The sequence below is a fragment of the Musa acuminata genome, chromosome BXJ2-11 (assembly GCF_036884655.1).
Source record: "Musa acuminata AAA Group cultivar baxijiao chromosome BXJ2-11, Cavendish_Baxijiao_AAA, whole genome shotgun sequence".
NCBI lineage: Eukaryota > Viridiplantae > Streptophyta > Magnoliopsida > Zingiberales > Musaceae > Musa > Musa acuminata.
The window spans coordinates 30,332,184-30,354,250 of NC_088348.1; the positions used below are offsets into that span (position 1 = coordinate 30,332,184).

General features: G+C 44.6%; 6 protein-coding genes and 1 non-coding gene across 9 annotated transcripts; 3 read left to right on the plus strand and 4 right to left on the minus strand.

Annotated features, from left to right (window-relative positions):
* Nucleotides 1–774: 774 nt before the first annotated feature.
* Nucleotides 775–860, minus strand: LOC135628032 (small nucleolar RNA R38). The gene has a single exon (XR_010492758.1). It is a non-coding gene; the product is annotated as a small nucleolar RNA R38 (small nucleolar RNA).
* Nucleotides 861–1,338: 478 nt separating this feature from the next.
* LOC135626745 (ribosome production factor 2 homolog) lies at nt 1,339–4,190 on the plus strand. 3 transcript variants are annotated; one of them, XR_010492420.1, is made up of 8 exons: nt 1,339–1,463; nt 1,620–1,694; nt 1,783–1,986; nt 2,686–2,931; nt 3,016–3,258; nt 3,516–3,581; nt 3,665–3,889; nt 3,982–4,190. XR_010492420.1 is itself a non-coding variant. In XM_065132323.1 (7 exons), the coding sequence occupies exons 2-7, from the start codon at nt 1,626–1,628 to the stop codon at nt 3,782–3,784; spliced, it is 948 nt and encodes a 315-aa protein (XP_064988395.1). In that variant the 5' UTR covers nt 1,339–1,463; nt 1,620–1,625; the 3' UTR covers nt 3,785–4,190. The 3 variants fall into 3 exon arrangements, 1 of the variants encoding a protein (XP_064988395.1); XR_010492419.1 differs by having other exon boundaries at nt 3,999–4,190; XM_065132323.1 differs by having other exon boundaries at nt 3,665–4,190.
* A 1,020-nt stretch (nt 4,191–5,210) lies between these two features.
* On the plus strand, nt 5,211–10,325 carry LOC135626746 (uncharacterized). The gene is made up of 4 exons (XM_065132324.1): nt 5,211–5,748; nt 6,507–6,743; nt 6,826–7,043; nt 9,786–10,325. Exons 1-4 carry the CDS (start codon nt 5,497–5,499, stop codon nt 9,958–9,960), a joined length of 882 nt encoding a protein of 293 aa, XP_064988396.1. The 5' UTR covers nt 5,211–5,496; the 3' UTR covers nt 9,961–10,325.
* Nucleotides 10,326–10,586: 261 nt separating this feature from the next.
* On the minus strand, nt 10,587–12,800 carry LOC135626744 (guard cell S-type anion channel SLAC1-like). Its single transcript, XM_065132322.1, has 3 exons — nt 12,206–12,800; nt 11,309–12,114; nt 10,587–11,214 (listed from the first exon to the last, which is right to left on the minus strand). The coding sequence occupies exons 1-3, from the start codon at nt 12,773–12,775 to the stop codon at nt 10,839–10,841; spliced, it is 1,752 nt and encodes a 583-aa protein (XP_064988394.1). The 5' UTR covers nt 12,776–12,800; the 3' UTR covers nt 10,587–10,838.
* Nucleotides 12,801–15,033: 2,233 nt separating this feature from the next.
* Nucleotides 15,034–16,206, minus strand: LOC135627523 (growth-regulating factor 10-like). The gene is made up of 3 exons (XM_065133653.1): nt 15,912–16,206; nt 15,595–15,822; nt 15,034–15,469 (listed from the first exon to the last, which is right to left on the minus strand). The coding sequence occupies exons 1-3, from the start codon at nt 16,033–16,035 to the stop codon at nt 15,075–15,077; spliced, it is 747 nt and encodes a 248-aa protein (XP_064989725.1). The 5' UTR covers nt 16,036–16,206; the 3' UTR covers nt 15,034–15,074.
* A 1,713-nt stretch (nt 16,207–17,919) lies between these two features.
* Nucleotides 17,920–20,458, plus strand: LOC135627391 (subtilisin-like protease). The gene has a single exon (XM_065133476.1). It carries the CDS (start codon nt 18,051–18,053, stop codon nt 20,322–20,324), a length of 2,274 nt encoding a protein of 757 aa, XP_064989548.1. The 5' UTR covers nt 17,920–18,050; the 3' UTR covers nt 20,325–20,458.
* Nucleotides 19,856–21,152, minus strand: LOC135627392 (uncharacterized). Its single transcript, XM_065133477.1, has 2 exons — nt 20,713–21,152; nt 19,856–19,993 (listed from the first exon to the last, which is right to left on the minus strand). Exon 1 carries the CDS (start codon nt 21,053–21,055, stop codon nt 20,717–20,719), a length of 339 nt encoding a protein of 112 aa, XP_064989549.1. The 5' UTR covers nt 21,056–21,152; the 3' UTR covers nt 19,856–19,993; nt 20,713–20,716.
* Nucleotides 21,153–22,067: the final 915 nt, after the last annotated feature.

Genomic DNA, 22,067 nt, shown 5'->3' on the forward strand with positions numbered 1-22,067 from the left:
TACTCACGTGAACAAAAATCTAATAAATATTTCATGAAATATTTTCAACCCTCTCCCCCTTGTAAAATATTTCATAAAATATTTTATCATTTCTGATCAAATATAAAAATACATCTTTAACACAAGAAGCAAGAGACTTTTTTACTACTCACATACAAACTCAAAGATTTCATATGACACGAGAGCTCAACATTTATACCTCGAATGTATAATCCAAATCACGTCATCCAAATCACAATAATTATTATTAATATTCTCTTATCAAAAGAAAATAACAATAATCTTATTAAAATTTGATGCAAATATGACGCACACAAATAGCCACCCATTAAGTGTCAAAAATGTCGAGATCAACATTAACTAAAACAACTACTAAACTATGAAAATACAAAGCAAAATGAATCAAAATTGTGTTTAAATATAAGAAAAAAAACTAGAAAAGAACAGAACATATTTATCCCACTCACTCGCCATCCCTCTCAACAAATCAATTTCACATCCAAAAGATCAATAAGCAAATCATTCTGAATGCCTATGTCTCAGACCGTACTACTTCGTAATATTTTCCACAGCGCAACTGCAAGAACTTGGTTTCAGCCATAAAAAATTAGCATCATTGCCAACAAATACCACATTTATCACCATGACACATTAGCAAGACATCAACTGGCTTTCAAGCCAATCTATACCACTAACCAAACAGTCCTCTGAAACGAAAGATGAGCAAAAAGAAGACTTTGAACATAAACAAACCAAAGTAAAATTCAACAGCAAGGATGTGTCAGAATGAATACTGTCAGCAGCCTTATACATCAGACAGGGATAACTGTAATGCACTCATATTCTCATCATCCACAAAATTGCTGTCATCATCAACAAAAAAAAAAGGAAGAAATTCCAAGACATATGCAATTTGAACTAAACTGTTTTCGCCATGAAAGAAGAGGAAAAGAAAGCCAACAGGGGATCTATCAGATCTTCCTATTCAATATATAGCAGGTATCATCAGCACCCAATCTAGCGAATTGGACGCTTCCCGACCAAGAAGTACTCATCATTTAGATCCCCGGCAACTATTTCAACTAAGAAATCAATCTTCCACGGAGAAAGACGAGAGTTTGGAAGCGATTCAACCTTGGAAGCAGAGAGAGCCGGCGGTGGGGCTGGCGATATAAAAGGAGGTCGAAGGATTGGTTTGGCGCTAGGGTTTTGATGTATCACACGATCGAAGCCGTTGGATGGTGTCCAAGGATCGTTACTCGTCGATGGATCGGATCTGATTTGATCCGACTCCGATTCGGTTACGGGTCGGATCTGCTACGATGATCCGAAAACGAACAAAATAATAACAAATATTATCGTCGATTCGAACCTAAAAGGAACCCTAACACGCGTCGCCGGCCTTCTACTCAGCCCCTTCTCTTCATCCTTCAAGCAGACGCCAGCGGCGCCGTCGCCTCCCGGTAAGATTCTTCTTCTTATTATTCTCTCTCTCTCTCTCTCTCCATCCATATATATTTTCTTTAGCTGGATTGAGTCGCTTGGAGGCGCTACTGCATGGCTCGCTCCTTCTCTCCCAGCAGTTTGGTAACCAAAAACTTGCGTGTTTTTGGTTGCAGCTGACGATGCTGAAGATTAAAACCCCCAAGACGCAACGGGCTAAACGGGAGGTCGAGAAGCGCGCCCCTAAACTTGTAAGCAAGTTATTTAGATGTGACTGTGCTTTTAGGTTGGATATGCGGTGAACGTTATTTTTAAAGCATCAATTTTATGTTTCTGTAGGTCGAGAGTGGCAAGAAAACACTAATACTTCATGGCACAAAGACAAGCGATGTGTTGAACACGGTGCTGACTCAAATTTATCATTTGAAAAGAGACAATGCCGTGAAGTACACCAAGAAGAACGAAAACATAAGGCCTTTCGAAAGTGGTGGGGAGACATCTCTAGAATTTTTCTCTCTTAAGACTGACTGCAGTCTGTTTGTGGTGAGAAAGAACATATCCATTGTTTTTTTTCTTTGGTTCATATATTTTGTGTATTTGGGTTGTAAGTGATTGCTAGAAGCAGTTTGATTGTTGTTATAATGTTCCATGCTAAATCTGTCCTGGCGTTGCTATGTCCATTCCTCATGAAATAGAGTGAAGTGATGATAGTGTTTATCACTGAACTATCACGATTTTTGCTTATCGGCTTGTGGTATTGCTGGATATATTATTCAAAAACTGTTTGGTCACACCTTTTATATTTGAGTATTCGGTCTAGCATCCATGACATAATCTGTTGTACCTTTTATTTATCGTCTATTTCTTATCAGTTGCCTCACAGTTTGAATTTAGCCCAAGCAGTAAAGAACCTCACAAATTTTTATTCTGAAATTTAGGATGCAAATTTATGCTTCCCTGCTCGTTTGTATCTATTTCATCTGCATATCCTCATATAGCTAAATGCCAATTTAAAGGATTTTGCAAGGGATTAATTTGAAGCCCTGATACTTGCATATGTTGTTTTATGTATGTTTCTTTGTAACTTTGAGCAGGTAAATTTTTTACAGAAAAACTTCGCTTATCTTATGTTTGAACTGTTTTTTAGAATTAAGGAATGGGGAGTCACAGATCCATTTGGATCATCTTAGTTAATTCTGTTACTGCAATCATTATAATACCTTGTTTTATTTGGTTCTGCAGTTTGGTTCTCATTCTAAGAAAAGACCAAACAATTTGGTTTTGGGGCGGATGTTTGATCATCATATTTATGATCTTGTTGAAGTGGGAGTTGATAATTTCAGACCGATGGAATCTTTTGAGTATGACAAGAAACTAACTCCACGGATTGGGTCAAAGCCATTCTTTGCATTTGTCGGAGAAGGATTTGAGAGTGTTGAAGAGTTGAAACATTTAAAGGAAGTATTGCTTGACCTTTTCAGAGGAGAGGTTGGTTTTTCCTAAAATGTTGTTTAAATATATGTGCATGATTTTTTAATGAGTAACACGAGTTTATCATTCTGGCTAGTGCAGGTTGTGGAAAACTTAAATCTTGCTGGCATAGACCATGTGTTTGTATGCACAGCCCTCTCTTCAAGTACAGTGTTTTTCACTCACTGTGCTCTACGGCTGAAAAGATCGGGTACTGCAATTCCTAGGATGGAACTCGTTGAAGTTGGACCATCCATGGACTTGGTGGTTCGACGGCACCGACTTCCTAATGACAGCTTAAAGAAAGAGGCAATGAAGACCACTAATGGGCAGCCTAAAAAGAAGGTTTGTGCTAGTCATCTTAGTCCAAAGTTGTTATGTAGTCAGGTATTCTGTGAATATCAAATCGCAATTTCATACAATGTATAATTTTTCATCTCTTGGGATGGCATCAAATGGTTGTCCATAGGACTTTAAGACGAGCATTGCCATCTTCAGATGCACTTGTGCACCTAATAATTTCTGCTTGGTTCTCTTTTTCATGCTTAACTTTGCTAATTGCTACTGTTTGCTCTAGACTGATCATTTATTTCTTCTTGCAGATAAAAAATGTGAGCAGTGATGTGCTGCAGGGTAAGATAGGGAAGATCTACATTCCAGATCAAAAGGTTGGTTTTTTCCTTTCTTGATTTTGGTGGGTGTTCAGGCAGTGATTGTCACAAATAATGGTTCTTTGTTTCTCTCGTTTAAGGTCGGTGGTATTGCACTATCGAATGACGTCAAAGGATTGAAGAGGGAACGTCGCGAGGCAAGGAAAACGAAGGTTGTTGGAGAGAATGAGGCCAAGAAAAGAAAGACAGCATCTAAATAGTCTCCTAGGTTTCCTTTGCTCTGTCGTTAGTCAGATGGCGCACACAGATCACGTCGAAGACCACAACCGGAACAAGTTTCTGTGGTGTAAGACTTTCCCATTGAGGTATGACGTGACTTTCAAGTCCAAGCTGGTATTTCTTGAATGGGCCATGAAACAGCATTATCTACTCAGTTTTGTTGACAAATCTTTCTCAGCGGCCGTGTTTTTGCAGGATACATGGCAACTATGTTGATATGCTCATTCTCATTCCTTCGTGGTGTGTTTTTAAGTATCTGCTGGTTGTACCCTAACTAGTAGGTTATTAAATTTTGAGTATTTCAGACTTACTAATGTAGCTTGATTTGCTTAATGTAATTGGTAAAATATAACAAACAAGAGTAACATTATTACTATTGTTACAGCATCATTATTGTGCATGATCCTGTCATTATGCTCTATGTTTTCATCATACTTTGTAGGTTACGTTAGTATGCCAACTCGTGTAAGTCGGAGAGACGGACCCTATTCAATTTGCTCTTGGTAGGGTCTACAGAGTCCACTTCGTGAGGGCGAAGAAGCGCCGAACCTTCGGTCGCGTGTGATTTGAATCACTCTACGCGCTTCCTCAATCATTCATCGACAGCAAATTGCTGGCTTTAGCAGGTCCCACCTTAAGAGAAAGCTGCTGTCGATGGCGTACTCCGCGGGTATTCCACTGCTTGTACGTTTTAATTGTTGACATTCTCAAGCATGTTACTTGACACGTCGGAGGAGTCTCTTGATTTGGATAACATTAAACATATTAAATTTTATTCTTCAATAATGCAATCATAAAAACTAATAAAAAGATAAGCTTAGTCAACATAAGTTAGTTGAAACGGCTGCGTCAGTTCCCAAAATAGGTGCGCGGCGGTGGATGGTGGACTCTTTTGTCCTTTCCTGCGCTGGCCATCTCTGCTGTCGACGTGTGCCACGTCCCACCGTCGTTCCATGGACAATGGCAATTCCGTAAGTTCGCAAAAATTTTAATGATGAGAAATGTAAACCTACCCCGACTGGTTGATACCTGCTTCGGTAACCCAAAGGGACGTGGTGGATCCCGCCTGCGGGTCCATGTTGCTTCTCCAACGGTTACGGGGGTAAGCCGAGTGCCGAAGGTCTGTAAATTTGCGACTTCGATGGAATCCGGAAGGGTGTCACCCACCTACTCGTGCGCGGGGCCCTCTCACCGTCCCACAACCTACGTGAACTCGAAAGGTTCGCGAAGAAATCCTACCGAAGCCGATTGGAGACAGATACGGACTCCGTCACAAGCATGGGCCCCAGTGGCCATGGAACGTGCTAAGGGGGGTAAATCGTTTCGTCCAACAAACGCCTACAAAAGAATTATTTAGTTTTCGATATTAGAGTATTTTTAACTCTCTCTCTATGCCGCCTTCTTCATATTCTTTTCCGCATTGGTATTATGAGCAACGGCTCAGCCTTTAGGTTTGTTCCGGAAACGAAGAAGAAAATGAATCTTACCTCCTTCTCGCCCAAATTTTAGTGGAAATCCAGGGGCGTATCCGATTTCTCCTCCCCTTCGAGCTTCTCCACGCCCGCCCTCCGGTTCCTTGCGGGGGCATCAGCCGCCTAGATCGGTTTCCCCCTCTTTCTTCTGGGGCAATTCTGGTCCCACGCGAGGTTCCTTGCGGGATTCGGATGATCGGTTGATCTAATTCCGCGGCGCGATGACCTACCGGGCTCAGGATGTTGAGAACATCGTTGTTCTGGATACGAAGTTGGGGGCGGGGGAGGTGAATGGGGATTACGTGAGGTTGGGGGATGGCGAGCCCCGGGGGGTTGCCGGGGTGCTGCCGCAATGCCCCTACAGGAGGTGCAATTCGGTTTGGTGGTGGATCAGGGTGGTCCTCTTGGGCGTTTGCTTGTGCGCCGCAGCGGTGCCTCTCATCATCTTTGCCGGCCCTTTGATCATCAGAAAGGTCATTTTTTATTCATTTCTTGCTCATTGATTAATTATGCACATCATTTACCGCTTTGTGTTGATCTCTGTGCTAATTAATTAACGGAAGAAACAATAGGTTGATTTTAGTGAAAAAAATATTCCCGGGGTGCTGAAATTTCTACCAAATTTAGCTAAGAGGATTTGTTTGCTGTCATGCACATGGTAGAGGTTCAGATAATTATTGGTGATAGAAGTAAATTACAATGATCATACTGGTATCATTAAATCTAATATATTGTTCAATTTTCTAATTGTTGTACTGGATTTTTTTTTCCATGTAATTTGATTGTTATAAATGCTTTACGCATCAAATAAGAACAAAAAATTAGCTGAAGTACCAAATTGCATTAAGAGATCTGGGTTGTAATTCTGAATCTTCCATATTTTGCAGCTAGGTTTTTTTTTTAATCTTTCAAGTAATTAAAAGCAAGGGCAACACACAAGGCTACCGGCAGATACCATCTTGCTTTTGTTTAAGACCTTAAGCTCAAAAGAACTGAGTACAGGCCACAATGCTTTAAAATCTCTAAAGATTTTGTTTTTTGGTGTGGAAGTTGATGCATCTATAACATGCTCATTATAAAATATATAGCAAACTTCAAGGTAGCATTGCTTTCTCAAGTTAAAATTGAAGATGGATTCCTTCAGCATGTATCATAGAAGTGTATGCTTCCATTTTAAGCCTTTTTTCTATATTTTTCTGGCTTATTCTGATAGATTTTATTCTTCTGACAGGTGGTTATACCATTCTTGAACTGGGAGATGGCAACATTCAGCAGACCAGTTCTTGGCTTGTTACTTTTTGCTTGTATTGCACTGTTTCCGACTATGATTTTACCTTCATCACCTTGTATGTGGATAGCTGGGATGACTTTTGGTTATGGCTATGGCTTTCTGCTAATTATGGCAGGGAGCAGTATTGGCATGTCACTGCCTTTTTTTGTTGGATCATTTTTTCGTCACAATATACATGTTAGTCTCTACTTTTTTTTTCCTAATTTATCTGTTTAAAAGCTTAAGATAATTTTTGGTAACTCTGGTTCTCATTTTGTAGAGATGGTTGGAGAAATGGCCCAAAAAAGCAGCTATTGTTAAATTAGCTGGTGAAGGAGATTGGTTTCATCAATTTCGAGCTGTTGTTTTACTCAGGATTTCACCATTTCCGTATATTATTTTTAATTATGCAGCTGTTGCAACCAATGTTGAATATGGTCCGTATATATCAGGTTCACTTGTAGGAACCATCCATGAGACCTTCATTACAATTTACAGGTTAGTATGGTACTAATGCTTTGAATTTTCTTCTGACAAAGCTGCTCTAGTCTACATCTACGCAAGATATGATTTCCTTTTTGCTGCCGCCGTATCTTACTGGCCTTTCTTTATTTTTGTTGACTTGGATAGCTTTCTTTCTAATGATATTCGTTCTGGTTACATATATACTGGATAGATATACTTCAGAATAGTTGTATGATAGCACAGGCTTGGTGGTTTTGATTTGAGTTGTACTTATGTATTTATCAGAATTTATCACCAATCTATTTAGATTTGTTTGTTCAAGATATAGTATGACTTGACCCAAGCTGTTATCATGATATCACTTTAGTTTATTTCAAGAGCTAAATGAATCCTAGTGCTAGCATCTTAAAGCAGCAATTTGGTCCTCCTTGTACTTATACAACGAATTCTTCTGGTTGAGAATTTTACCTCTGTAATGTAGAATAAGAAATAACTAACAATAGTGTGTTGAACACAACTATGTATCGGAGCCCATGTGAAACAACAGATAATTTGTTGATAACTGATGTTTACTAGGAAAAAATGTTACTAGTCTCTTTTCTTTTTTTTGTTTACTTTGTCCATCAATTTTGGAGACCATTGACAACTGAGGTTTTCAGAAGATTGAAAATATAACTGAAAATGTTTTACTGTCTTCCCTTTGACCTTTTGGTTTATGTTGTAGATACCGTAAGTTTGTCCATATGTTGACCCCATATCTTTAATTTTTGTTGTTGGCAGTTAAATCTGTTGAAAATTTAATTTTCTTATGACAATTTGTTGTCATTTTTAGTTAGGTATTAACAAATGCTGTTTATTTTACATAATTTTAATTGCTTATTTATGTTTATTCCTTGGTTAGTAATTCTGATGTATTATGGACTCCATATGTTTTATATATTAATTTGCATTTTTTTGTTTGGTTTAATCATGAATAGTATGAACCAAATCATTCCAGCCGCCACTATATATAATCCTTAGTGATCGTTATTGTAGTTTATATTTCTGTTGAGCCATGCGATTCTTTGCTTCCATACTATTCTTTCTGGCTTCTGAAGCAAATCAAAACATTCTCTTACTTTTTGCTTTCTTTGCTGTCCAGCTCTGCTAGATATATGAGTTATTTCTTATTTTAGATTACTCCTCACATTTATTTTATGCTCATTTTTATATTCCTCGGGTACTTGAAGTTGAAGTTTGTAAATCTTGATCTCTAGAGTTAAATTTTGTTAAATTCAGTCGGTCAAACAAGTATTTGTTTATGAGACATCATAGTATCATTGCTCTGTCCTACTTTCTAAGTGACCCATCCCATGTTTTGCTGTTATAATGCACAATTTTAAGCTTTCAAATGTTATGTGAATATGCACAATGTAGGGTAATTAATTGATTAGTTATGAGAATATATTGTCTGTGGCAGCTAAACATATGTACTTTGAAAATATTTCTAATGTGCAATACAATTTTTCCCATCTACTTGGACCTGTCTCAAGGCTTTTTGGTTAATCTGTGGGAATAATTGAGAGCAGAAGGCCTTTTCTTATGTTATATTTTCTCTTTGCATCTCTTTCTTCTCCTTTTCTTTTGGCATGGTTGCCAAAGATCAAACCTTCTCACTTCCATGTTTGCAGGGGTGGTTCATGAAAAGCATATTTTCTTGTCTCCCATGGAGGAGGCTCTGCAATTGTGTTTTCGTCTATTTTTTTCCTTAAAATTTGTATTCTCAGTTGTTATCATTTTGTAATGCTATTAGTTATTACCATTGCAGTTGTTTTTTTTTTCATTTGGTGGCTGTGTTTTAGTGACTGTTGGCTTTTAGCGTGTCCTTTGATGCCTATACTAATTCCTCCTCAAGTTAGATTATAGACTTCGGTACTTGTATCTATTTCACATATATTTTTTTCATGACATTGTAGTATAATTTTATACTTTGTACCTGTTTCATGCTGATTAGCTTGTGTTTGAAGGCTTACTTGTCGGAGATGTCTAATTTACTTTTTTTTTATGATAAAAAATACATATTTAACTTTGCAATGAAACAAACCATCAGTGCAGGAGCAAGTTCATTATGAATTGAAGTCAAATTTACCAATTCAACATAGTAGGTTGGGCATACTCAAATTCCTAGGTGTTGAATCCAATTTTATTGGACAACACTATTTTGAATTTGTTTAATTTTTGGGAGCCTTGCCCATCTGGGTCAATCTTTGTGTCAGATTGAGATGCTCATTCCAGCATGAAATATCAACATCAACCAGATCCATGGCCCATTTATGCAGAAGCAACCCAGTTGGGACAGTTGAAGGATTTTATAATTAATCCTATCTTAGTGTGATTAGGATCATTTATGTTACCTGGATCCTACATGTTGATCACACATTGATGGTGACCCGGACTGACCTTAGGTGGTTTTTGCTTCAGCAGAGTGTGAATGTATAATCTATTACCAGTTGAATGCCCACAAGTTTCCTTGACTAAGAATGTTGTTAACTTGGAGAATTTCTAACAACCAAGTGCATGTTTGGCATTACATTCTTCTTTCTTCATATGCAAAGATAAAAATTTTCAGAACTTGAAAATGATGTAGAAATCATGTTTTTTTTTTGTGCATTTTTTGTTTTATTGGATGCTAGGCTGCCTTGTTACATCAGATTTCTGAAGTTTTTACACAGTAAAAACTTTATCTCCAAGGCAAGAACTAACTTCATTTCATTGTTGTGTGACTTGCAAGAGCAGCGGAAGACTACTTCAAAGCTTAGCAGATGCAACCAACACTGGGGGTTTCCTTTCACTGGAACAGGTTATCTACGACGTAATTGGCTTCTGCATTGCAGCCGCTGCCACTGCAGCTATTACTATCTATGCCAAGAGAACTCTTCAAACCCTTCAAGTGGAGGATGAGCTTAGTTAGCCTGAACAGATTCAAACCCATTACTTGGAGCATGTAGAGTTTATTTTTACATTGGTGGAGCTTCCTTGCTGATTTTCCACTCTTTTTCGCCCTTGCTGAATTGCACATTTTTTCCCTTGCTGATTTACTACAGGAAATGAGCTCATGGTATGATCTGTATGATCTACGTGAGACTACTACGCAGCAAATACTGTAAAAGGTAACAAATAGGAGATGATTATTACATGTATGGACATCATTGATGCAGGATTTGTGAAACTACACGATCTCAAACTGTGTATTATCTTTCATGTAACTTGTTTGTGGCATCAACTTCATTATTGATAGATAAGATTGCAATATTCTTGGGCAATTTACGCCTTTTAGTTCTCTTATTGTTTCTGCAACCACTAGTTGGACGTTTCATTGGTGATATTGTTGACATGTAAAGCTCATGAAGGTTTAGCATAATCAATTTTAGCTCATGAAGGTTTAGCATAATCAATTTTAGCTCATGAAGGTTTAGGATCAGCCCTTTTTTTTAATGATCAAAGGTGCAAATGTTGGAGCATAATGGCAATTGCCTTCCTGTCCTGTATGCTTCTTTCTCTCGGCTGTGAATTAGCTGCGATGTTACATGTTCGTCGTCTCTGGTTTGCTTCCAGGCTATTCATGGTCATTAAATCATCATTGAGGTACAACATTTGATGCATGGCTTACTGTCATGTCTTGTTCTATTTCAATAGGTCTTTTTCTTGATCACAATTATGTGCTTCTCTTCCCTCACCCCCAGAAAAGACCCCCCAAAAAAAAACATAATAATATAAACATTCAGAAACCTGACCTCAATATCAATCTCTTCCCTATCATGCATAGTATTATTATCACGACCACCATTTTCACTTCCCTTCTGAATCCTTATCTGCGGAGTTTCCCTTTCTGATGGAGGAGACGAGGGAGAGCGGGGACTGCTTCGCCCAGCGTTTAATGTCGTAGCCTTTCCTGTCGGCCTTCTTCTCCTTGCCGTGCGCCTTCGCTCCACCGTTCCTGCTCTTGGTGATGGCGATGGCGAGGTCGTTGGGGAACAAGGAGCGCCAGACGAATGCGTGGAGGAGCGTCGACACGAACAGCAGAGACACCATGGTGGAGGACATGAGCGAGAGGCTCAACGCCAGGCCCCTGCTGACGAAACAGGGAGCCGATTCCGCGTACTTGATGGTGGCGAGCGAAGCCGTCGTCATCGGAAACGTGTACGACCACCATGCCACCGAGAACCTTCAGAACAGACACCACGGAATCATGGCTTAGAGTCGGTCAATTTGAGCAAGATGTGAGCTTTCGAGTGAAGGTCTCGGGGATGTTTCCTTACTTGAATCCTCTGAAGAAATTGATGCGGACGACGAGTGAGCAATACAGGAAGAGGGCGATGAAGTAGAATGTCGTCGACACGGCGTCGAACTTCCCGTAGATGGTAGTCCACGCGATGCTCGCGGCCGACGGCGTCGCGATGAACATGGAGTACACGGGGTGCAGCTCCTTGGGCAGAGCCTCGTTGGTGGGCAGCCTCTGGTACAGGGTCACGAACACGCAGACGTAGTGCGCCAGGCCGACTGCCCACAGGAACTTACCGGCCTCCCCCCACCCCACCTTGGCCGCCAGAATGGCCCCGACGAAGTTTCCGACCACGGAGAGGTGGGACGACGGGTTGGCCACCTTGCACAGCCGGCGCTTCCCCCCGGACAGCCACTGCCCGTAGATCTTGACCTCCAGGACGAAGACGGGCGCGATGAAGGCGCACCAGATGGCCGGGTGGAGATGCTTCGGCACCCACCTCGGCGGTGTCCCGATGGCCAGGAACATGCAGGCGATCCAGGGCGCGAAGAAGAAGTTCACCCGTACCGGGTGGAAGTACTCGCGGCGGATGGCCTCGAAGTAGAAGATGCACTTGAGGGTGTAAGTGACGGAGACGGAGACGAGGATGACGAGAGCGAGGAGCCACAAGGCGATGTTGATGTAGGGGGAGACGCGGAGGAACGCCATGGCCGGGCTCGACGCCAGGGCTCCCCACAGTATAGCCTGGCTCCCGAGGCCGAGGCAGATACCGAAGCACCCGATCGGGAATCGGAGGAGGAACGGCCACACCTCGTCCTTGGGCAGGAGGATGTCCTCGGAATCCTGCACCACATGGCATCGCTCTCTGATATCTTTGCACCAGTAACTACAGAGACACGATGATCGATGGCATTTGGAGGTGGATGTTGCTTACCCTGACTTGGTCCAGCTCTGGCCCTCGAAGAGCCGCGAAGTATCTTCCTGCGGGGACGCTCTTGTTGACCCTCTCGTCTGCTCCGGTTGATCCGGGAACGCCCTCGCCGTGGGTCAGATCGGGCTCGTTCTCCTTTCTCAATGGCATCAAGGAATTCTGCCTCGCCCCGAGCGTCGACTTCGTCCGGAATATGCTGAAATCTCCTTTCCTCTGGCCAGCGTCCCCGCCGGCAACATTAAGACCGCCTAAGCTCTTCCCGTTCCGCAACAAAACCCGTTGCTCCTCTTTGGTGTTGCTGTTGCTTCCACCCTTGACGTTCTTCTTCTCCATGTTCAACACCGCCATGCCGCTCTCCAGGGAGATCTGCCGGCTAAACGTCGACATCTGAGGTTGTGTCCTCGCGACGTCCCCTCCCCCGCCGCCACTTCCTCTTCGAAACTTGACGGCCGTGTTGGAAGACTGGCGCTCTCTGAGCCTGTTAACGTTATCGTTGCCGTCGCTCAGCACCGGATGGATGTCAACGAAGTGGTGCTCGGTGGAAGAAGAAGAGGAAGAAGGCGCAGAGGTCATTCTTATTGGAAGGGGTGGGGAAGCTGGGGAAGGTCCATCAGGGTCTGGTGCGAGTATATATAGACATTTTACGAATGTACGTGAACATGGGATCCCTTTTACCTGTGCATGCATTTTGAGCCACGAATTGAAGTAACGTGATGATGTTATGGGGTTGGGGGGTGGTTGGCCGATGAGAAGAGTTGATGGATGGTGGCCACAGCTTTTCAGGAAGAAAGGAAAGGGGAAGGGAGCTGCAGCAGAACAACATGTCACGGGTGGGATGCGGTGGGGGGGGAGAGAAGGTGAGCGATCTCGGTGTGGCAATGCGCACGGGAAGACTGAGAAAAGGAAAGATCCAAATTGGAGGAGCCGAGGTGAGGACACAGTGGCGAGCCTTCACGAGCTCGCTTGACTTGCGTGCACTCGAGTTCTCAGTCACGCGTGCTTCCGCAACTAAGATGTGAACTCACTGATTAATCTCTCTTACAGATGCATAATATCGGATTGATAGAATGATCCTAATGGAATCACCTGATTCATTTGACACTCACACCAAGTATATATTTCCATCTTAATTGAGTGTCACTACTACAAGCTTGCTCTCTACCAAGTGTAATCGACATGTGTTTCATTTGTCATCGATTATTAAGGATTTTGAAGAATGTTTAAGGCCAAATTCCAAAACAAAAACAAAAAAAATCTGAAGTTTCCCTCTTTTTTTTTTTCCTTACGCCCCTTTTAACTTTATTTTCACATAACATGCTCAACTTCTAAAAAATGAGATTATCCTTAGCGTCTATTTTGTCAATGGTTATGTTTGCCTTCACCCCTCATTTGTCGTTATTGTCATCACGTCCTCGCCCTCATTTGCCGCTATAGGTGCACTCACACCCATCACATTCATCCTCGCCCTTGCACTCTAACCTAGCCTTGCCCTCATTTGCCAATGATAAGGTGCTATCGAGGCTTTGTCATGAAGTTGTCATCCTTGCCCTCTATTCTCCATCATAGTTTACATTGTTCCTTGTCCTCTATTCCTCATCATAGTTTAGATTGTTATTATCATTTCCCTACTTGCCTCTGTCTTGGAAGCCTCCCGTCATGTCATTTTTAAGGAGCACATCCTTGACCCTCTTCTCTTGTCTCCTATATTTCATACCTTTTGCATTGAAAGCATATATCTTATCTTGCTTTTGCCCCTCGTTGTCACTCGATCAGGAAGCAAAAGAGCTCGAGGAGGAGGGAGGAGAAGCCCCATCGTGATTGTTTTCTTTCTCACCACGTTGACGATCATGAAACATAGAGAAGGCCCGACAATCGACACGACAGAGAAGACGATGATGATCACAAACATAAAGAAGGCTTGACAATCAACATGATGATCACGAAACATAAAGAGCACAAAGGTTATGAGTAATGTTATTTTTAAAAAAATAAAAAAAATAATTTTACGATAATAAAGCAGAAAGAGAACGCTATAAAAACTTGATTGATTAAGTTACTTGCAAAGACAGTACCACTTTTATGTATTTATTTATCTAAGATAGACTGATGCGACATATCAAGAAGTCCCCTCAAACTTTCTTTTTCCTCGATCAAATCCATGGGAGAAATCATACTTTCGTTCGATGATATCTTGACCACTTCCTACTAATATGCCTTCCGCATGATTGTACATTTTTCTATGAAACATTTCTCGCCGATTTAACGCATCTTGGACATCATAAACCTCTTTCCGGAACAATATTACGTAATCGCTAAGCTTCCTTTTAATCTGTGTCTATTAGTTTAAGATCATACTCACATATCGAAGCATCAAAAGGAAGGCTTCCATTTTGCTACGATTTCCCAGAAGGCATCTTCTTCCATTTCAAACGGTGAAGCGTGCAGCATTAACGACAACAGTGCTCGTGTACATATTGCACCCCCACATGGGGTCGTCGTATACCAAAGCTGTCAGTACAGAACAATTTCATATACAAAATAAGGCTGCACCACCGCCTTGACATGTCAGAGCTGGGAAGAATTGATTCACCATGGCAGGCCATACCACTGAGCTGTCTCTCACTGCCTGTGGCCACGAGAATGGAGACGAAGCTACCACCCACCCACTTACCTAGAGAGGAGAAAGACTGAAACGGTGGTGGGTTCTAATGAACTATGGTTCATGGGACCCTGGGTTTCTATATCTGCTGTCGCTGCGCACCAGCGTGTCCGCCTGCGGTGTCTTCTCCGACAGCCAAATCTAACCGAGAGATCAGACAAGAAGCCACAGATTGCAGAAATTAAAGAGAGCAGAAGGTCTTGCAGAAAAGCCTCAAGGGGTCGCGGTTTTACAAGCAGTGCCATTGTGGAGAATGCCCAGCTCCGGCTGAGACACAGGGCCGCCGCCGCCGCCGCCGCCGGCCATCGTGGGCAGCAGCTGGCGTCCGTTCGCTGGGATCAAGATGGATAGTTGGGTGCTGCTGCTGTTGCTGTCATGTTGTGCCGTGGGAACGACGGTGGAGGTCGTGTCTCCGCCACCGGCAGCTCCTGCTTCCACGGGCTTTCTTGAACGGTTGCGGCCCCGGTGCATGTGTCGCTCGCAGTATTTCTGGTCGGGGACGACGTCTCTGGAGCACCGCCACTTCTTGCCGTCGGTCCTCCGGCACCGTCCCGGCTCCGGCTCCATGCTGTTGCGGTAGTCCAAGCACAAGCTACCGTAGCCCGTCACTGCCTCGAGCCAGCACAACTCGGTTACGTACATCCAAATCCCAAAGGGACGACAACATAAGCAAATGAATGGACGCAAGCAAGGTTGAAGGGCATAGATCAGGATGGGAGGGGGGTGTTACTACAGGAGGGATAGACGTAGGCGCCGAAGGAGGAGGCGGCGACGCTCTTCCAGATGGGGAGGACGAGGTGGACGGGGACGGGTAGGCCGGCCGCCATGTATTTGTAGATAAGGGCCTGATGCTCCAGCTCTTGCAGCTGCATGAAGGTGAAGACCGGTTTGGCAGCTCCTGGCCCTCTCCCCAGCCCAAGTCCCAAACCCAGCATCAGTGACGACGGCGCCGCCATGGTCACTAAAGCAATCGCCACCACCAACACTATCTCAGAGCTAAATCTTACAGAAAGAAAGGGTGAAGAAGAAGAAGAAGACTAAAGCGGTAACCTTCATCTGATGAGACGCGGGCAACCTTGTGAGGCGGGAAGCCCTGTTGTCGTAGCGGCTGTGTCTGCTGTGACTCTTCCTCTTCCTCGTGTTCCGGCGGCGGCGAGTTCTTTTCATGCGGCATTCCGGACTGAGCAACGGAAGCAGAGCAGCAGTATGGACATGGAAGAGGGAAGCAACGCGGGGCCAACGAAAACGAAGGAAGCACGCACGACACGATCCGAAGAAGATGAGCGGGTTAGTGTCTCTGACCCCGCAAGCTTCGGTTCCTTCTCCTCGCCCACATCAACAATCATAAGATTGGTCTGTTCGCCGTCTTGCAATTTCGCCAGGATTAAAAAGAACAGCGGGTTACCCCTGCCACGCAAAAAGTCAAAAGTGCCCCTCCCTCGTACGAGGAACCCAAAGCCACCGCCATAACGGATGAAACTGACGGCGGAACGTTAGTTACGACGGCTGGGACCACCGTCATTGGCTGACGGAACTAACGTTGGACGTCCGACGGTCGTTACGTCGGCGACGGGACAGAGCAGTCGTCTGACATGTGTCAGTCTTCTGCGGAAAGAAACATGACACTGTCGCTGGTCTGCCTTACAACGCGTTCGTTCTACAGAACCACGCGTCGGTAACCGGTATGACGGGTTGGGTCCTGAAGAATCCGAATCCGAATCCGATAACGGAGGTGACGCTTTTCCCATAAAATATTAGTTCATTTCAAAGCATATTTTAGTTCAGAAAACATTTTATCAAACATGATATTAACTAAGCTTTTAGATAGTATCAGAGCAGTGCATTCCAGTATGCTACCACTGTGTTCTCCTTTCTCACCCAACAGTCCAAGGTTCCCCTTTCAGGTCTATCATGGCCAGCAACCAAATACACGCCATGCCATTCACCGCAAAGCCTTTTCCCTTCCATCTCCTTCTCGATTGAGTTATTGGTAGGGAATAAAGTAGATGTTAATTTTGGCCCACTTTCACCTCAGCAGTGACGAGGATAAAGGAGCCCACGTGCCTCCCCCTCGCTACTGCAAGCAGCAGGAAGCAATCTTTCACCCCTACCGATCATGATTTCAAGAAACATCATACGCACGATCGTTAACCTCTTTTTCGGCCGCTTACTTGCGGGGATCGTTAACCTCTGACGACGAGGCTCATTTTTCTCTTTTCCGACAACTCTTGTTTGCTGTAGACTTCAGCCTAAATAAACGAGATTCATCCATCATGGTAAAACGTATCAGTTAACCGTGGATATAAATGAGTCTCCAAAAGATCGTAGATTAAGGGAATGAAATATCTTCGTTTTTCTTAAGTCCGTCCTTCGTTCTCCTTAAGTCCGTCCTTCATTCTTCTTGGTGAGGAAGATGAAGATTGGCACAAGTGTTTCTTTCGTTCTCCTTAAGTCCGTCCTTCGTTCCTCTTAAGTCCGTCCTTCGTTCTCCTTGGTGAGCAGATGGGATGATCAATGAAGACTATCGCGATGAGGAAGATGAGGATTGGCCACGGAACCTCTTAGGAATTTGGCTGCAGCGACGTTGGTCGCTTTTTTCTCAACGGTGTTGGTCGCTGGCCGAAGGTAAGAGTGAAGCTTCGTTTTTCTCACTATTCTGATACCATGATGAAAATAATAGAAGATAAGAAAAATTATTGAAGATACTAAATTGATTGATTAGATGTAATTTGTTTTGGGGAAGTATGATCACGTTATATCATGTAGTTTATACTAATAAATCGTAACAGTCGTTATATAGATGTAACGAGACAATCGTTATTGATTATAATGACCGTTATCGAATAAGGAGACATGGTGGCGGCTGTACACGTGGTGAAAGATATCAGTGTCACATACTGGACAGCTGTACACGTGGGCGCCATGTTGGACAGTGTTGATGAAACTTGTCTGATAAGTCAACGGTTAGACTGTCATTTGACCGTTCGTTTTGCAACGCTCGGAACGGGTTCAGTCCACTTCTTAATTGCTTGCAGACTTCTTCCGAGACTGAGACACTTCAGAAACCGTTCTATGTTTGTCTTTAGTCAACAGTGGCTCCCTACAAATGCAAGCATTGTTACAGGAACTTGAATACCAGAGCTCAAACCCCTTCTTCCGCTGTTGCTTTCGAGTTCCTTGTTTTCCTCAATGGAGAATCTTAGCACATGGGTTCTCTGTTTCCTTGCTCTCCTCCTTTTGTCCGGTCTTTCTCCAGTGATGCCTGCTTCCCCTGATGCTTCTCCAATTGACCGGGAAATCAAAGATGCCGATGCTTCAAAGCTGCGGACATACATAATTCGAATGCGGCTTCCCGAGAACGCTACCTTCGCCAGCACCCAAGCCTTGGAGAATTGGTACCGGTCGCTGCTGCCGCCGATCGCTGCGAACTCCAGTGTGGTACGCTTTGTCTACGCATACAGCGACGCCATCACTGGGTTTGCTGCCAGGCTAACAGAAGAGGAACTCGGGTACATAGAGCAGAAGGAAGGGTTCCTGGCGTCGTATCAGGACGTCAAGTTGCCTCTCCTGACGACCCACACCCCTGAGCTACTCGGCCTGCAACCCGGCCAAGGCCTCTGGAGCAACTCCAACATGGGCAAGGGTGTTATCATCGGGGTGTTGGATACCGGGTTAGCGATCGGGCATCCATCATTCGGCGACGATGGAATGGAACCCCCACCATCGAGATGGAAGGGGAATTGTCCCCACAATGGGATCGGATGCAACAACAAGGTGATTGGAGTAAGAATATTCACAAGCAGCGGCGGTGGCTCGGCACCTGAAGGCGCTGCAGATGACGAAGTAGGGCACGGAACCCACACTTCGAGCACAGCGGTGGGGAACTTCGTGAAAAACGCCAACGTGCTCGGAAGTGGCAACGGCACCGCCGCTGGCGTGGCGCCGCGTGCTCACTTATCCATCTACAAGGTCTGCAGCTCCGACGGCTGCATAACGTCCGATGTCCTCGCCGGGATGGATGCAGCGATCAAGGATGGGGTGGACGTGCTGTCTCTGTCTCTCGGAGGAGGGCCCCGTGCTCTGTACGCTGACGTTATCGCGATTGGGGCGTTTAGTGCGATCGAGAAAGGGATCTTCGTCAGCTGTGCTGGGGGTAACTCCGGCCCGTCACCTTCAACGCTCTCCAATGAGGCTCCATGGATCCTAACGGTTGGCGCCACCACCATTGATCGGAACATAAGGGCGACCGTCAAGCTCGGGAACGGTCTCGAGTTCGATGGTGAAACAGCCTTTCAACCGGCCAACTTCTCGTCCACCATGCTGCCTCTGGTGATGCCAAGTAGTTCACAAGAATATCGCAATTGCCTGGTTGGTGTGGTCATGCCCGAGGTGAAGGGGAAGATGGTGGTGTGTCAGCGTTCGCTCGGTTCTCGGATCCAACTTGGCGAGACAGTGAAGACCAATGGCGGCGCGGCCATGTTGCTCATCAACGGAGAACTTGATGGCTACACCACATTGGCCGAAGCCCATGTCCTCCCGGCATCGCATCTTAATTACGTCAACGGGTCGAGCATCGAGAAGTACGTAAACACGTCCAAGGAGCCGGTGGCCTCCATCACTTTCAAGGGCACAATCCTGGGGGTTTCTCCATCTCCTACAATAAGTTTCTTCTCATCTCGAGGGCCTAACTCTATAAGCCCCGGCATTCTGAAGCCCGATGTGGTCGGACCAGGCGTCAACATTCTCGCGGCATGGCCCTTCGAGGTAGGCCCTTCCCCGAATAACTCGGCCACCGTGTTCTTCAACATGATTTCTGGGACTTCCATGTCGACACCTCATCTTAGCGGGACTGCGGCTCTCATAAAGTCCGTACATCCTGACTGGTCGCCGGCGGCGATCAAATCGGCAATCATGACGACTTCGGATATCGTGGCCAACGACGGGAAGCCAATAACCGATGAGCTGCACCAACCGGCGACATTCTTCGCGACGGGAACCGGACATGTCAACCCAACAAAAGCCGCTGACCCCGGCCTTCTCTATGACCTCAACGTCGACGATTACATCGGCTACCTCTGTGGGTTGGGTTACTCGGATGCGCAAGTGGAGATCGTCACCCACCGCAGAGTCACCTGCGACACCGTCAAGAAGATCAAGGACGTGGAGCTGAACTACCCGGCGATAGTGATAACGGCAGCTGCGAGCTTCGATAACATAACAGTGAATCGGACGGTGACATGTTTTCGCTCAGGGAAGACCGTATTCAAGATCAAGGTGGATAAGCTCAGTGGAGTATCAGCGAAGGTCTCACCAGAGACGCTGGAGTTCTCACATGAGAACGAGAAGAAAACCTACAGTGTGAGTTTGAGTTGGCAAAGCAGCAATGTGAATGATGCAGAAGGAAACTTGTGGTGGGTTTCCGATATGCATTCTGTGAGGATTCCGATCGTCGTAAGAGCATGACTGTAACTCTGCAAGAATCCTAATAAACATATATTCCAGTAAGTATGGGACTCGAATTCGACTATCCAATCTTGGACTTAAGTTGGCGAGTCAAAGTCAAAATTCAAACTGTGGCTAGCGGACATGATTGTGTGATTGCAACGATTCGAACGCAACTGAAACCGAGGAAAGATGGTTCGTTGACCGAACTTTGAAACTCGATTCATCGTTTTTTCTCATCTTCCATCATCAGACACGAGAAAAGGAAACAGATTACAGAACGGAAAAGAAACCATTCCATCTTCAATCTATATGTTCATTTCTACTGAATTGATGGTATGGTGTGCCAAATCCTATATTCGTGTGAAAGAGAAGAGCGAAGAGTAGCAGAGCAGCGTTATCTATGTACCCATCTATTTGGGCTCGGAGGGGAGGAGCTTGATGACGAGGCCGGGGAAGACGTCGTCGGGGTCGTGGATATGCGGGTTGCGCTCCACGATGAAGGGATCTCCGCACTTGTCGCTGATGGTGTGGAGCGTCTCCCCCTCCCCCACCACGTAAATCTCGTCGCACCGCCGCTCCATCAGCCTCCCGCCACGGACCGGCGCCCCCCCGATCGGCTCGCCCGACGCTGGTCCCTCCCGCAGCGAGCATAGCAGCAAGAGCGCCACGACGGCAATCGCCAGCAACCACGCAGCGGCATCGGCGATCCAGACGGCGGTGGCAAGGGACCTCCTGGCGAAAGCGGCCATTTGAGGTAGTAGACAGGGCGAGCAGGAAGAGGCGCGGCTGAGGGTGGCGCGGTGGGGACTTCTGGGGCCGTTTCGTGGGCGGTCGGGGGTAGTTTTGGAGGCTACGGTTATCTTTAAGGATGCAAACAGTCCACGTACGGAGTGGTGGGCGGTTTCGCTCACGGTTGTGGACCTAATGACATGTGGGCCATTCTCAACCTAATATTCTTTTATTTAAAATATGAAAAAAATCAATATGAATATGACCGCTTGACAATTAATACTTATCTAACCATATGATCTGCTTTGGATGTTAGACCGTCCATTGTACCGCCCACCTTCATCCTAAGCGCTTGCTTGGTTTGATCAACTCGGGTCACTGATATCAAAGCAGCGAGCTGCATTCTTTGATCATATAGCACACCAGAACGTACATAAAAATGTGCGTAACAGTAGAATCATACGCAACATGTTCGGCAGTCTACTGCTATCATCACATCTGGCAGTTGGCACATTGTAATCTCAGTTGATGGTGTGATGCACGCATCATTGATCGTTAGGCATATGTTACGGTCATTGAATTTGGCACACTGATTAAGCCCTAAACCTTGTCAGGCCATATTGACGGGCTCGTATGGGGACGTGCGACCTTCCGAGGGTTGAACTCCACCATGGCAATGACAAGCCACCGCACCCCTCCGTCGTCTAGCCTTTTGCACGCATATTAACGTGTTTTGGTGTCGTGGACGGCTCTTGATTCCCCTCGATCACACGGTGACTGCAAGAGCGTGATTCAGATATTTAAAGCTCACAAAAGAAAAGATAGCAGCATATATGAACGATTGCATTTGACATAAAGCTTAATCCAAGGGATTTAACTTAGATAACTCGAGAGAAAAATAACTCATCTAATAATCTCTTTTTCATTTAGTTTAGATAGTTCCGTATTTAGAAAACCAAAGATAAAAGAATTAGATAAAGATTTACTAGTTTAGGAAATCTCTCTATCTGTTCGAATAGAGAAAAATCCTCT

Bases quoted from the DNA above. Each gene is read 5' to 3' on its own strand.
- LOC135626745 (XM_065132323.1), top strand. From the start codon at position 1,626: ATGCTGAAGATTAAAACCCCCAAGACGCAACGGGCTAAACGGGAGGTC. The intron at 1,695-1,782 runs GTAAGCAAGTTA...ATGTTTCTGTAG, and splicing joins AGAAGCGCGCCCCTAAACTT to GTCGAGAGTGGCAAGAAAAC. The intron at 1,987-2,685 runs GTGAGAAAGAAC...TTGGTTCTGCAG, and splicing joins CTGACTGCAGTCTGTTTGTG to TTTGGTTCTCATTCTAAGAA.
- LOC135626746 (XM_065132324.1), top strand. From the start codon at position 5,497: ATGACCTACCGGGCTCAGGATGTTGAGAACATCGTTGTTCTGGATACG. The intron at 5,749-6,506 runs GTCATTTTTTAT...TTCTTCTGACAG, and splicing joins GCCCTTTGATCATCAGAAAG to GTGGTTATACCATTCTTGAA. The intron at 6,744-6,825 runs GTTAGTCTCTAC...CTCATTTTGTAG, and splicing joins TTTTTCGTCACAATATACAT to AGATGGTTGGAGAAATGGCC.
- LOC135626744 (XM_065132322.1), bottom strand. From the start codon at position 12,775: ATGACCTCTGCGCCTTCTTCCTCTTCTTCTTCCACCGAGCACCACTTC. The intron at 12,115-12,205 runs GTAAGCAACATC...CATGTGGTGCAG, and splicing joins CAGAGCTGGACCAAGTCAGG to GATTCCGAGGACATCCTCCT. The intron at 11,215-11,308 runs GTAAGGAAACAT...TCTGTTCTGAAG, and splicing joins AATTTCTTCAGAGGATTCAA to GTTCTCGGTGGCATGGTGGT.
- LOC135627523 (XM_065133653.1), bottom strand. From the start codon at position 16,035: ATGCCGCATGAAAAGAACTCGCCGCCGCCGGAACACGAGGAAGAGGAA. The intron at 15,823-15,911 runs GTTACCGCTTTA...CGATTGCTTTAG, and splicing joins CCGCGTCTCATCAGATGAAG to TGACCATGGCGGCGCCGTCG. The intron at 15,470-15,594 runs GTAGTAACACCC...GGCTCGAGGCAG, and splicing joins CGCCTACGTCTATCCCTCCT to TGACGGGCTACGGTAGCTTG.
- LOC135627391 (XM_065133476.1), top strand. From the start codon at position 18,051: ATGGAGAATCTTAGCACATGGGTTCTCTGTTTCCTTGCTCTCCTCCTT.
- LOC135627392 (XM_065133477.1), bottom strand. From the start codon at position 21,055: ATGGCCGCTTTCGCCAGGAGGTCCCTTGCCACCGCCGTCTGGATCGCC.